This window comes from Ambystoma mexicanum, chromosome 8 (genome assembly GCF_040938575.1).
Source record: "Ambystoma mexicanum isolate Mex_15411 chromosome 8, UKY_AmexF1_1, whole genome shotgun sequence".
Classification (NCBI taxonomy): domain Eukaryota; kingdom Metazoa; phylum Chordata; class Amphibia; order Caudata; family Ambystomatidae; genus Ambystoma; species Ambystoma mexicanum.
The window spans coordinates 913,859,118-913,872,071 of record NC_090929.1 but is presented as its reverse complement, the minus strand read 5'-3'; the positions used below and the strand labels follow the sequence as shown (position 1 = coordinate 913,872,071).

The 12,954-nt window shown below is 45.4% G+C and overlaps 1 protein-coding gene across 2 annotated transcripts in view; it reads left to right on the top strand.

The window, feature by feature from the left end:
• Positions 1–528: 528 nt before the first annotated feature.
• The window catches only part of CDHR1 (cadherin related family member 1), a 712,137-nt gene continuing 699,711 nt past the window's right edge, over positions 529–12,954 (top strand). The window contains exon 1 of one of the 2 annotated variants that reach the window (XM_069610820.1): positions 529–801. In XM_069610820.1, the coding sequence (XP_069466921.1) occupies positions 741–801 (61 nt within the window). In that variant the 5' untranslated portion in view covers positions 529–740. The remainder of the gene's footprint in view (positions 802–12,954) is intronic. The other variant, XM_069610819.1, reaches the window with a different exon arrangement.

The following is a 12,954-nucleotide window of genomic DNA, read 5'->3' as shown; positions in this document are numbered from 1 at the left end:
CTAAGAAGCGGATATCATGCAACAACCACACCAGCTGCACACATATCCGGTGCACCCACGCACCATAAGACACTCTCTCTCTCTCTAGTGACTTGAACTGCGGTTCCCGAGGCCTTTCAACCTACCAGCGCTTTGAGATCATACCAATGATACATAAGGCGCTATATAAATGCCAAGTAACATAACATAACCATATTTAGTGAAATGGTTCAGTGAATTAAGTAACCTCTGAGATCTTTGGGTAAAACGGCTAAAAAACTAAAAACACATCTTTGGGAATAAAATTTGTAATCAGATTACCTGCGCCTCAAAGTGAGGAGAACATGAATGGGAGGCACGCTCCTTGTAATTGGGCAACACCTCTCCTCTAACACGTGTTTTCGCAGGCGCTGTCCAGCAGCCCGGGTGACACCTCATTACCCAAAAGCCCGTGTCTAGGAGGAACGTCTGAGAGGAGGGGTGCATGTGAACACCACGCGCCTCCCACCCTGGTTACTCGGAGCCCTGCAAACTAATTGGTCTAATTAATGCGGGAGACAGGAGGGAGTGTCTTTACATTCCTGAGGAAAGAAAAACACACTACGTGTCATCCGCTTAACATCTTAACATCTGTTCCTCTCTCCAGTGTTTTCAGCCGTCTTACAGACCTGAAGGGCACCTTCGCAGCTCCCCACAGACCAAACACCCCACACTGGGGCACAACAACCCAAGAAAATCGTTTTTTTTTCTTTTCTGGAGGGATGAAGCATGTGAACCGTTTCTTTGGGTCCTTCGTCCTTTCTCTAGTTCATGTCTGCTTTGGTAAGTACCACACCCTCCCTTAAATAGCGCGGCTATTCGGCGAACGCGGGCGCTTGAACTGGCCACAAATGTACATTTCCAAGTACTGTTAGGGGTGATATGTGTTCATTTATGGTCGGTGGTATGTTTAGTGCTGACTTGTTGTCGTCCAGGCACTTTGGAGTGCTTAAACGCATAGTTTGATCCGAGTGCTGAAGAAGAGTGTTAATTCTTGGCTATTGTATTTTATGGGGAATCAAGGGCGGGGTAGGCATTGGCTGCACACCTGCGCTGAGTAAATGCAGTTGAATGTGTTTTTTTTTTTCTCGATGATTTGTGAGGCGCTGCACTGTAAACTGAATCTCCTCTAGGCGCTACAAGGCTACTTGATTCAGGCGGGCCAGTTAGAAATTGCGCTAATTTGGCATATGCGGTTTATCTACTTGACTGGAATTTTAACCGTTTTGAGAGGCATATCTAGTCGCTTCATGCCGTGTCATTTTTTTTTTTTTAGTTGGCTACATCGGAGATACATATGTTCTGCCTATCTCAGGTGGGCACCCTGTAGATTATTTTCGATGCCTGCTAAAGTGCCTTGAATTATTATTTTTTCTCATTCAGATGTGTGATTTGAAACTAAAACAAATATACACAGACATTGTGCTATCTAAACAAAACAAAAAAACACTTGTTTTTCTAAAAAAGCTTTCAGATGGAGGCGGCTTCTTTGCACGTGTGAAGCCAGTGCTATTAATATCTGTCCTTGGAGGGTTGGGATGTGTTACCGAATTATAGACTTTAAGAGAAGTGTTGTTCTCAGGTGAGTTTTAAAGAGGGTCATATTGACACCACTAAAAAAAAGGAAAAAAAAACATGCGCGCAAAATATCCGATTTTATTCATATCGTGTACCTTAGTGTAGCGCATAGTGTAAAGTGAACGTATGGTCGCCTCGATTAAACATATATTGGCAACAGCATTAAAAAAGATAGAACACCTCAGGAGACAAGTGTGAATTGGCATCCTCGTGTAAGTGCTTCTATCATTATAGCAAGCGTAATGTAATGTAAACTAACGTGCTTAATGCCGAAGAACGATTTCTATGCGCGGATGCGGGATTCGAACCCCTGTTGCTTTCTAAGACCACGCGCGTTGCCCCTGTGCTATTCTCCGTTGAGCGTTTGGTCTCATCGAGGGCTGCCAGAACCCTGGTGTCAGTCAGTCGCCGGACCCCTGGTTGCGAAGCCTCCGACTGTGACACCCATTGGCCGGAGCAGAAGCTCCTGGGAGACGGCTGTAGCCTTTGAGACCCACCCTCCAAGGAAAGCTGCACGAACACCTTTACTAACAGAGACAAAGCAGACAAAAAAACGGTACTTCGAAGTACTTATAAACATTCTGGCCTTTCCCAAATGTTAGCACACATGTTGACAACTTCAAAAAAAGAAAGCCCATTACCATGTTGCCATTATAATGAATACTTTCCATCAATCACTTGTTCAGGTAATTAGAACGAAGCGTCCCGTTTTTAAGGTATATTTTTCTGTATTTTTCCTCTGTATTTTCTTATTTAGTTTTCCATCAATTTCTGCTTTTTCAATGTTGATTTTTTTTCTCTTTAGTAAATGAAGTCCCTATTAGAGGTTTTCTGTGTTATGTTGTATTTGTTTCCTAGACAGTTCGATATTTAGACACGCTCTACATGGCCAGTATCGGCACTTTGACTTTAGTGATGTACCAGAAAAACTTGCGCATTTGGCAGTGCTCTTTTTGCATTGGCTCCTGCCAACCATCAGGGTAATCACTTTCAGTGCCTGCGCAGATCTGGCGGCGATGGCACAGGTGGTGCCTGCTCTTTCAGACCTTTTTGTTCTGTATTGTGTAGATGACGTCACTCAGGAAATCATGTTATTTCCATTGGAGTTCACCTGAATGTAACAGTGAAAGCAGGTGACCAGAAGCTCTAGTTAGAAGTCCCCTTGCAGTTCTGTGCCTGGGCACTGGGAAGGATGGCTTACAGCAGAGAAAGGGCGTGGAGCAGAATTCCAGAAGCTTCCAGAAAGAGAAATGCCTGGAATGTGAGGATCCAGAATTCAGTTGTGCGATTTTCTTGGTGGGACCTCTTTGCAACTGGATGTTTTATGGTGGAGGAAGCCCTTTCTGTTAGGCTCTGCTTTTGATAATGGCGGTGACCTTTCTACCCAAAGTCTTGCATACTTTTCATATGAATCAAGAGATAGTGCTTCCTTCTTTCTTATCTGACCCATCCACGAATGAGGAAAGGTTGTTGCTTTCATTGGATGTAAGAAGGGCAGTTTCAATCTCCTAAGAAGGAACAGCTTCAGTTTGCCAGTCTGATAGTCTTTTCATCACTTTCGGGGTGTCTGGACAAGATAGAAAAGGCTTTGGCCTTGAAAAGATAGGTGAGTTCGCCCCACGAATGCTTGACATATATCACTCGACTCGTCCTGCCGTGCCCCATGGTAATCAGGGCAGGTCTGTGAGGGGCAGCCTCCTGGGCCGATGCCAATTGGGTTCCATTGGCAGAGATCTTTAATGTGGCTTCATGGGCGACACCTCATATTTTTGTGTAGCTTTATCACAGATGTGTGGGTAATTAGGACTCTGTCACATTTGGGAGGTGTGTGCTGCAGTTCGCTGAGTTTTGATTACATTAATATGAGTCACCACAGTTCGGCTGTGGTTTTTTGGACCTGTGTCCTTTAGGCTTGGGAATGCCTCATTTTTGGTTTTGGTGCTTTGGTGGCGTAAACCACCTAATCTCTAAAACATTGGTACTGTAAATATAAGAAAAAAGGAGAAAAGAGAAAGGGGAGTTCAGGAGCAGTGTATGGCGTAGGCATGGCAGCTTGCCAATGCTTTGTTATAAAATGTCTGAAACACCAGCCAGGCCTTCACCTTCTTGCTCACATTTTCTGGCCTGTTGCTGTTGCCGGGGGGCTGTGCGTGCTACCATGATAGGAGCAGAATGACTGCAATTAACTAGATGCCCGTTAGATTTTCATTTGTATGCACCAACGCTTTTTGTTTGGGTGAACTCCTGTTGGACTATGTTTAAAGTCTGCAGCGGAGTGATCTGTTTGGCCTGCTTTGCCTAGACCTCGCTTTCGGCCACACGGTGGAGGAGCAGGCTGATGGAAGTTCAGATAGCCGACGCCACAGCAAGGATCCGTGAGCTGCAACGCACCCCGCGATCTGCACCCGGTACAGAGTGCTTAGGCACAGTAGAGACGGACGTGGGGGATTGCAGCTGGCAACGTGCCTCATACGAAAGCAAAAAATCACTGTCCAGCGGTATTCATGCCAACAACAGGCTGCCCAGGGAACGGAAGAGGCCATGGAGGCCATGGAGAGTCCTCAGCATACATGTCCCTACAGGTTTGTTTCACACACTGTCCGTGCAGTCCGCAATTCTCCTCTGCATGCAGAGTAGACTGCTGCCAGTATGCACAAGACGCAATTACATTACATTACTGTAAAAATGAATAATTTTTTAAATTGTGTAATTCTTCCTGGTACTTTAATGGAACACTACAATGCACACCAAAGATGTTAGTCACGGTATTGCCACCATTTTCCGAGTCCTTTCATTTCCAACACACACCGCAAGGCTACTCTATGTGCCAGCAGCCAGGTCGCAAAAGGCCCTTTTCATCTTAATGAAGGTTGAGAGCCGATGTATTTGTATGGCTTCCAGTCGAACTGTCCGTGCTGCTCAGACTGAACGTCCACAGCTGTCAATCTAGCCCCTCGCACGAGCTCAAACATTCTGGAAATATGAAGTGCTCTGCCTTGAGATATCAATCACGCGAGAGTGTCATAACTCGTGAATAATGCATGGAATGCATGAAGTCAGTTGAATTTACACCCAACACCCATTCTTTCCAAGGTTTAATTGGCGTTGCTCGCAGTCGCACCCATCACTGACCAGAGACGTCTTTATGGGAGGGCAAAACGGGCACTTGCCCCGGGCCCCCACCTTGGAGCGGGGCCCCACGGAGCTGCCTGAGCTAAAGAAGTCTGTTCCCATTGTTCATTAACTTAATAGGATATTTTATGGCATGCTGCTGAGGTTCTAAACCTAATGCCTACCTGTTGACAAATACATTCTCCTCTGATCAATTCATCCTGTAATGATTTGTGTTCACTGTGGTATACATAGTGTGGGCATTCACTACGTCTCATTTTGATTGCTGCGAGGCAGCATATCAAACTTGGGGTTGTGATCGGTTCGGTGGAATGGGGCCCCAAAGAGGTCTGTGCCCCAGGCCCCAAAAGTGCTTAAGATGGCCCTGTCACTGACCTAGGAATTGCTTCTGCTGGGGCAAGGAATGCATTGGGTGACAGCTGCCCCTCCGATTTAACAAACTTATGCCAGGGTGGGAGAGTGTGAAAGAACATTCGATGAGTGAGCAGTGTGCCAACTGCTGCATATCTGGAGCCAGTCAACGGAACATGTGTTCATTTGTGGTGCATCATACGTATGTGTGCAGCGCACGTGCACCGGATTAGCCTGGTGCCCGGACCTGGCTCCATTACCCAAGAAAGACTGCAACAGAAGAATTCAGTTCAGTTCGGACTTCACATTTTTTTTGGATGGCTGGGGGAATAGCCAGCGTGGTAAGAAAAGGAGGAGAGGGGGACGACATATGGAAAAAGTACTGCCATAGTAATGGTCCCAGACACCCACAACATGCACACGGAGCTGCTCGCACTGTCAGCATGCGCTGCTGCATCCGTGACAGAGGCATCTCTGCTCAGCAGGGTCGGATTGGCCCCTCTGTCTTTCGACCCATGGCCGGGCCGAAATCGTCCCTGGGGAGTGGGGGCCGGTTTGGTTAACATTTTTTTTTTTCCAAAAAGTCTTTCATCCTTCTTAGTTCGATAATGAGTACCAACACAGGTTGGGTGATATTGTATGCATATTTGTTCTATAAAAAAGAGCTTAAGCGTAAGTGCTATACCATAACATATTATCATTTGGCCTTGGACGTATGCTTGGATTCACAGTAATTTAGTGTACTTAGGTACAGTTCTATTTGATGCCACTTCCTGTTTTGTCAAGGGGTGAAAGGTTGTGTTTCATCGCTTCCTGGGATGTCACTTTTGGGTGGGGTCAAATGACATCATTTCCGGTGATGTCACCAGAGGTCAAGGGTCATGAGGCGAGGGGTGGGCCACTTTTTTTGGGTGACCGGGACTATTTCTTGTCCCAGTCTGACCCTGCTGCTCAGGGTCGCTGCCCGCCCCACAGCAGCCATCTGTTCTTTCACAATACACATGTATTCAAGGCCTGCTCACCTCAGGAAAATAAGAAAGAGTAACGACACTTGTAGTTTCCATCCATATATCTATATGACCCCCATCCCCATTGTAGTTGTAGGGGCATATTAGCAGGGGGGGCTAGGTTACGTACTGGTTATACTTTTGATCTCATACGTTTTCTACTGTTTTTGTTTAGCTGAAAATTGTAAATGATTGTAAGGTCGACACACGCCTGCATCATATGGGCCCTTCATCATTCACATGCAGGAAGTTCCGGCTCAGGGTCACCGTTAAAGTCGCAGGGTTAAGTGTTGCCCACCCCTAACCCCCTCTCCGTCAGTGACCAAGACTGCAAGGTTGCTTACCTGTAGCTTCGGTAACAGCACCCTAAGGTCGCAGATAGGACATATGTTGCGCATTACAGGCTTTCAGCATGCGCGCTTACTGGAACGATGCTGCCTGCATGTGGCCCGTGGACTACCAGATAACCCTTGTGACTGGGGACACCATGCCTTCTTTGCACCCCTTTAAAGTGCAAGGCTATGAAAGCGGCCACCACGACAGACCAGCAGGAGAATGGAACTCTTTGACCTTCCCCCTGGAATGACAATGGCTCGCAGAGGACAGGACAAGCGCTGACACCATGGCGCCCTCACAGCAGAACCTTCAGCAGCCGGACCATAGTAGAACAGTGCAGGCATCTGACTCAGACATGGAGGGGGTGCATTAAAGCATTACTCAATGCCTGTGGTTGTGTGTTGTGCTTAGCAACCTGTGCCATTCGTTGCCTTAGTATGCTTCCCTCCTAGACCGGACACACGATTAGAGTATTTTTACTGCCAGGTGAAAAAGACCAGAGTGCTCACAGGTTATGTACTGGGGTGTTTGGGAACAACGCAGTTGTTTAAAGCAGTAAGATAGCTCAGTGGGTTGAGCGCTTGCTACAGCAATGTGTGTGAAATCCCTGACCAGGGTTGGTGCCCACAGGTTATGTGCTGGGGTTTGGGAAAAGCAGGGATTTTGTTACAGAGGTGAGATAGCTCAGTGGGTTGAGCACTTGAGCCGGTCTCATGTTCAGATCCTGGCAAAGACAACTGAGTCTTTCAATTTTGTGAGTTGGGATAATAATTGCATGTGAATATGTGCTATGTACAGCACTTGAGAAGTTCCCTGCTCCAATCAAAGAAGCAAGTCAGGCGCCTGGCTTTCCATTTCCCAGGTACAGTTATTTCATATTGGGCTATTGCTTTATTCTCCTCCCTTCTCATTCTCTTGCACACCCCCACTACTTATCACATTCTCATTTAAAACGTTGCACCCTCCTCCTAGCACCCTGGTAGCTATCAATGCAAAATTCAAGCAACCTCAGTAAACACCAAAACTATTGGCATTGCCACTGCTTATTAAGTACTGGGATGAGGAATGTAGAAGGGATGCCTAGATTACCTATGGCAATCTTCATTACTCCTAGTGAGTATCTAATATGAAAATTGAGGGGTCAGGCCGGGGTACAACTTCTTATGCCTGCGACCTGATGTTACTTCCCGTAAGGACGTGTCGCGTTGGTGTGGAAGGTTACGGGGAACCAATAACCCTACCTCTGTGGTTAGCTGCAAAGAAAGATGTTTTTCCACACAATAACTACGCCACACTTTTAGTTAAGTCTTTTTCAAAGAAATTGTGTTTAAATAAATGGTTTGCAAAAGAAAAAATGTTGTGTTGCCCCGTAGTTTACACGTGTTTCGGCTTCACATGAGCCTTTCTCAAAACAAAACAGGGCATATGATCAAGTCACATATTCTAATTCTGGAAACTTAATTCAATTTGCACAGCTGACGTGCGGATATCCGAACTAGCTCTTGTCAGGTGGGATTTAACCCGTGATTTTCCATCATGAAAATGGGATAACATTTCTCCACATGAAATTAAGTTTCCAGGATTAGAACATGTGACTTGAACATATGCCCTATTTTGTTTTGAGAAAGGCTCATGTGAAGCCGAAACACGTGTAAACTACAGGGCACCACAACGTTTGTTCTTTTGCAAACCATTTATTTAAATACAATTTCTTTGAAAAAGACTTAACAAACAGTGCGGCGCAGTTATTGTGTGGAAAAACATCTTTCTTCATTACTCCTAGTCCTACTCCTGCTGGTCACAGTGCTTAAATCCTGGACTCCTTCTCAGAAGTTGAGGAGCTTCGTCCATGATTAGTAATATGCAGGAAGATTAAGGAGTTACAAAGGGGCTTTATTCCTGGAAGGGGTGGGCACTTTCATATTATTGGCACTGGTCCCTGTCAGAAGGTGGGGACTCCTCACTTTTAGGGACGGTGATGAGGAAGTGGGACATAGAGGTAATAGTGTTTCTTCCATTTCCATGTACCTCTCTTTCTCCATCTTTGCGAAGTTCTGTTCAAAACCCTCTGTTTACCGTTAGCCGTCTACCCGTTCCCTCGGCCCGTCATTCTCTGCCGCCCCTGTGCCTGAATGAGACCAGACTCACAGACCGTAGTATGCTATTATCAGCATTACGCAATTTCTTTATTTTCCTATTTTGGTTGCACTAATAATAACACAACATACATATTAGGAAATATTGAATTGTCTTAGTGTTCTATGCCACTATGTATTGGTGGAGGGTGCATTATTCTGTGTTTACATTTAGCATTTACGTAGAAGACATATGAGTTATAAGATAATTAGAGGGAGAATGTATTTTCTATTGAAAATTATAGATTTCTTTTGACCCATTTCACTCATTTTGGTACCTGCTCTAACATTGAGAATAGTTTTTCTTTCAACCACTGATAATCTTTAATACACTTGAAGCAGGTACTGACCGAATGCGCTTGTGACTGCTCAGCATCTCTGTGAGGTGTCTTTCCTTGCTTGACACAATCTCCTAAAGTGACCAAGCCTTCATTCCGTGACATTATTCTGAGGCCCTGCATGAGCTCACTGAAGCTGGAAAGTGGGTGCTAGCGTGTTCCAGAGTGTATATCTACCTTTTGCAGTAATTTGGTGCCATGTGAAGGTGCCAGGTTGACAAACTCCAACATCAATAATCTCCCAGAGCACAGAAGGTGCATGGCAAGAACAGTGCATGATATAGACATTGATATCCTATGTCTCACTGAAACCTGGATACATGACTCCTACGGCCCTGTGATTGAAATTGCCATCCCCGAGGGGTACTCCATCTATTTTAAAACGGAACACGGGCAGCGGGGTGGAGATGCCATTATTGCTAAAAACATGTGTAACCTATTCTTATCCCCCTTCTACTGCCAGGGATGTGAGATTTTGCACATGAAATTAACGCCTTCGAATAATAGCTGCATCAACTTCTTTTTAATTTACCGCCCCCCCATAGGTGATTATGAATTTCAATGAAGAGATAGTGCAGCTGCTAAGTAGCTTCTGTGGCCCCAATACGGTCGCCCCTTTCTTAGGGTATTTAAATTGGTGGAAGGGGAACTCCTCCGACAAAGAGGCCCTGGAGCTGGAAAAAGCACTCAACGACCTTAAGTACAATGTTTACAACAATGAGCCAACCATATCGAATAACAGCATATTAGACACTATAAATGAAGGAACTATCCCTTGCATCTGATCAGCCCACTAGCGTGTAGATTTCTGTATTTTACCACAGGGCCTTGTACCAAAAGCCTGAATTGCCATCAAAAGGTCCTAAGTAGGAATTTTAATAAGATTCTCTCTTCAGGTATTGCCATCTCTGTAAACTCCCTTATAGCCCAGACAACTGTCATGGAGACTTGTGAAACCCTGGTAACTACCTTCACCTCTATGGTGGACCGAATAGCCCGCCCCTGTCCGGTGGAAATCGGTTAGGGTTAACCCTCGGTCCAAAAGAGAGAAAAAAGGAAACTGGGACACCAGTGGTTAAAGCAGCCCACATCCGAGGATAAGAGCATATGGAAGGCGAAAGAAACACAGCATAAAATGAACACAGTGGAAACCAAGAAACATTTCTGCAATGATCAAATTAACAAGGCGTCCAACTCCGCCGGCAAGCTCTTTGAGATCTTAAGGTCTCTAAAAAAGCCCAAAGCGCTGTCTGCACCAGCCCAGTCGACTTCGGCCGATTGTATCAAGGAGACCTTCAAGGCGAAAATCCGCAAGGCCAGGGAAACAGTCAGAGTGATACAAGCTCAAGACCCGCCGACACCAATTCCAATGGACCAACATGAGCCACACGATGCCCGAAGGCTTTACTTTCTCACACATTACAACAACAGACATGAAGAGTTTGCTGTCCACCATGAGATCGACTTCCTGTGCGGAGAACATCCTGCCAACAAGGATACTTTTTGAACATCAGGACCTATTTGTTCCATTCCTTACTAGTAAGGCCTGCACACAGTACTGAGACAGCACTTACAGATCTTCAGACTCATATGCTGCACATTATGAACAAGGGTAAAGCGGGTATGTTGGTCTTACTGGATTTATCCATGGCCTTCAATCTTCTTGACCATGAACAGCTACTGTGGTCATTGGAACACACAGCTAATTGCATAAGAGGGACGGTGAAATGGTTTCAATCATTTCTAACCAATTGAAGATCCAAAATCCATTGGGGCCATGCTTTCTCACCTTTAGCGCCCATCAAATGTGGTGTGCTGCATGGGGCTAGTTTATCACCTGTGTTGTTTAACCTATATCTCAGACCACTGTGCTCCCTCCGTGAGAGCTCCAGTTTTTTCTTTACGAATTACGCTGATGATACTCAGCTGGTATTGGAGTTGAGTGGCGAGTATGAGCAGGACGCCAGCAATATTCGTGCAATAGACAATATCGTGGGGTCCTGGATGACCAGCAACTGGATGTGCCCAAGTGGCAGTAAAACTGAAATACTTATTTTTGGCTCCTAGCAGGCTCACGCTAAATTGAGCCAGCACTACAAAAACATAGAAAATTGTGCCATTTTAGCCCAGGATAAGGTAAAAACACTAGGTATCACACTGGAGGGCTCACTAAGCGCAGAAACCCACGTGAACCACATGAATAAGAGCTGCCAATACCATCTCCAACTCCTCACCCACATTAGACCATTTGTTAGTGAACAAAACTGTGCTAATATTGCTAGAGCAACTATTCTCTCAAGGCTGTCTATGGCAACGCTTTGTTAATCAAGGCAATAGCTCCTGTCTGGCAAGATGCCAGGCAATCCAGAATAGTGCGGTAACAATCATCAAGAAGAAAGGGGCGAACGCTTTTCGTCTGACAGAAGAGACTTGCACTGGCTGGCAATGATCGAATTCACTATATTCAAATCAATGACTATCATCCACCGCTGCCTCCACGGGATGGTCCCAGCCCACCTGAAAGCTCTTATCTCCCAGTATGTATCAGGCAGAGCCCTGAGTTCGGAAGGGTCAGATCACCTGCACAAGCTTCAGGCGCTCTAATGGGCTGGGCAGATCCTTCCCGGTAAGTGCTGCTAAAGTATGGAGCATCCTTCCAGTAGCTATTAGACTAGAAGGTAATAGCAGCACTTTCCATAAGGCCTTAAAGACCTCCCTTTTTAAATAAATGGGCAGTCTCCAGTAGGGGTTAAGCTTCCTGAGTCCATCTTGCCCTGTTAATACTTTTTGTTTGTATACTGTCTATATGTTGTGCCCTGATGACTGCGGGCTTCGGGTGCATTATAAATAAATAAATAAATAAATAAATAAATAAAAAAGGGATCCCCACCATGCCTCCTAACGTCTTTCTGCACACCACGGATGCACTTGATTTTGTTTGGGCACTTGTCTTCAGAAATTCTGAACACTAGGTGGGACGTGCAGCACAATATTTTAACTTTAAAAACAGACAATCCAAAGAGACAGGATCCCACCCCAGGAAAAAATTACTGTTCTATATTGCGGTCTATCATTTTTGCAGAGTTATTCTTTCTAGGAAGCTGAGTCCTTGGGGGTTGTGTCGTGGGAGTAGCATATCCGAATATCTTCCCTGCACTAGCATCATACTGCTGCCCCCCCCTACCTATCTTTTTTAGCAATGAATGTCCTTGTTAGTTTGTGGCTTTACCCCATGCGGGACCACTGTACATAGGCCCTACACTCTAGGGCAGTAGGGTAGTACCCCAAAAGATTGAGGGCAAAAAAAACAAATCCAAGAATACTGAATATGGGATGCCCAGTTGACTCTATCTATATATATATATATATATATATATATATATATATATATATATGGGAGTAAAGTTAATACAAAATGTGGAGGGGTAAGGGGGGATAGGGGGGATCTAGGAGGCTGCAGGGGGTCTCCCCCTGCATATATATATATATATATATATATATATATATATATATATGATATCAGATGGGGAGAAAAAAATTGGTCTTTTGGATTCGTTTTTTAATTTTTGTACAAATACCCCAAATGCCGGCAGTAGTCTTCAAACTGTAGGGGGGCTTGAAGGATGGCCTGGCAGCGGGGCACAAAGCTCTTCAAAAAGGCAGTATGGTGACTGCTTTCAATAGTAAATATGAGCAGATATGGCATCTGTAGCACCCAACCACACTATGTTTACTCAAGGGGATGTTCGACAACTATATTCTTTTTCGAAGGGAGGGGACCACCATGAAAACGTTTGGATACCACTGCTGAAGGGGCGCATGCATGCATGGAAAGATCCAGGCATATGGACTACCATTGTGGAGGGGGGTCTGAAAGACATCTGCCCAGGCTAACTCTGTAGTCTGTCACCCACTCTCCACCAAACTGATCTCGTGCGCCAACCCCAGTGTGGGCGTAGTATTCAGCATTCCTGCTAGATCTTGCGGAGCCATCTGGAAGCCCACAAATGTGCCTGAGCTTCCCACAGGAGGTTGAGCTCCTCGGACATGCATTGGCGA